The following is a 2,127-nucleotide window of genomic DNA, read 5'->3' on the forward strand; positions in this document are numbered from 1 at the left end:
TGACCACGCCGCAATCCCTTCTCCTCCATTCTCCTCTCGGGATCTTGGGCACGCATGCACATGTGCCCGGTGTGAGTTTAAGCCACTGGGTCCAGGACTCGAACCGCAGTCGACTACATGGGAGTCCAGCAACATAGCCATTACGCTAACTGCTGGTCCCATAATGTTCTAATTTCTACTTATAATTAAAGAATAAGCTTAAATTTTACTTTACATCTCCACTAATGTGTTTTAATTTCTGTATCTCTCCAAGTAAGTTTTAAGCTCCTTAACAGTGTGGACTACATGTTAAAAAAATTTTTTTTTTCTTAGTATCCTTCTCATGTTCCAAAATTTGCAATTTAGTACAAGTTATATAACTTGGCATATAGTTCAATAATACATGTTGAAAGGATCACATGGATTATGATAGACCAGTATAATCCTTTTCCACTGAAAATGTACCGAGGAACCGAGAGCTGGGACCAGGGCCCACACAGAGTTCAAATAATTATTCCATTCTTCTTGACTAGGAAAATGTATATCTTCCATGCTTCATCCATCGAGGTTCAACTGAGATGCCAAGTTTTTAAAGCAGAATCTCTTGATATATCCTAGCCCAAACTAATGTGTTTATAACAACCCAACTAGATTATATTCTTTATCAAATAACAAACTAAATTCTGATTTGACCTTTTTGCCTTGACAACATCTATAATAAAGCTTTGCATATAACAGGTATTTAAACAACTTTCCCTAAGAGTTAGTAATATGGTAATGGTTTCTAAATGTTGCTTGTCTTTGTGTGCCTCACCATCCCTTGTTTTTGTTTTATGTTTTTTGTTTTTCTCTTTTACCCTGGATTTAACTCTGTAAGTATCCTTTCATTAAAGTCTGTTAATTTGAACTGATGTGGGTAAATTCTCTTTCCTTCCAGAACCCTAATTGCTTCAAAGTTCGTATTTCAGCCTAGACTTTTGAGAATCCCATCTTGTATATATTCTAAAAACTTTAACTCTTAATGTTCCCATAAAAAGATAAAAATTCATTTTATTTTAATGAATAAAGTAAAGCAGAGATTCACTAAAGAAATTTTAATGTTCCCAAATGAATACTGAAAACACTCACCAACTTGCTAAAATTAGTAGTTGATAGAGCATGTTTATGATTCTTAAGATCCAGAAGAGACAGAGAGGAGGTTGAAATAAGGGGTAATTATGTTTCTTAAGCATGTTTTGGGTAAAAAGGTAAAATCCAAAACTCCTGCAAGGCTTAAGCAAACTCACCATCATCATTTCTGAATTCACTTCAGTTGGAACTGATGAGAGCAAGTCAAGGATGTTAATAATGGCTCCCAGACTCCCAGGAGAAGAGCTGATTTCATTAGCCACCTTGCCTGTGCTAACAGAAAGGTTCTTCAGGTATGTAGGAAGCTTCTCATCCTGACAAGGACTCTGGATCAAAGCCTAGTAAAACAGAAGCCCAGATAAACAAACAAAAACCTATCAGTCAGTGTGGCCACCAAGTCCTGCTAATTCAAGCATGACAAAGTCTCTTACAGCTGTACTTTCCTTTTTTCACCATTCCCATTAAGTATATCCCATAAGATAATGTACTTATCTTTTAAACTACCTGTGTATGCTCATCAGAAGAGAATATGACATAAGACCTCACACACAGAAGAGGGGTAGTGAAATAGATGTCAACCTGATAACTTACTGGAAAGAAGGGAACACAAACGTAACTGCTAGACAACTAGATTAAAGCTGATTAGAACCGGTTTTGGACAGTCTGCTTGGAAGCATGTTTGCTGCTCTTGGCATTTTCTGACATCACTGGCCTGTTGATCTGTCCATTTCAATTTTCCTGGGAAATTTATGACTTATATTTCCTATCCTAGTGTAATTATTAAGAATGCCCCCTTTTGGGACCAACAGTTAGTGTAATGTCTATGTCACTGAACTCCTCTCCAAAAAATGAAAAGAAAAAAAAAAAAGAAAAAGAAAAAGAAATTAGAACATTAGAAAACAGAAAGATAAGACCATATAATCTATCATCCAAATCTAGATACTTTTTGAGATTAAAAGAGGGCATTCTTTTTTTTTTTTTTTTTAAAGATATTTGCAACACCGCACTTATACCCCCTCT

At 35.8% G+C, this 2,127-nt stretch overlaps 1 protein-coding gene across 5 annotated transcripts in view; it reads right to left on the bottom strand.

The window, feature by feature from the left end:
- Positions 1-2,127, bottom strand: part of ADGRF5 (adhesion G protein-coupled receptor F5) — a 120,638-nt gene that overhangs the window by 10,087 nt on the left and 108,424 nt on the right. For all 5 annotated transcript variants that reach the window (XM_027772096.1, XM_027772097.1, XM_027772098.1 and 2 more), the window contains exon 16: positions 1,266-1,445. In XM_027772096.1, the coding sequence (XP_027627897.1) occupies positions 1,266-1,445 (180 nt within the window). The remainder of the gene's footprint in view (positions 1-1,265; positions 1,446-2,127) is intronic.

Source organism: Tupaia chinensis, unplaced genomic scaffold, assembly GCF_000334495.1.
Source record: "Tupaia chinensis unplaced genomic scaffold, TupChi_1.0 Scaffold000252_1, whole genome shotgun sequence".
NCBI lineage: Eukaryota > Metazoa > Chordata > Mammalia > Scandentia > Tupaiidae > Tupaia > Tupaia belangeri.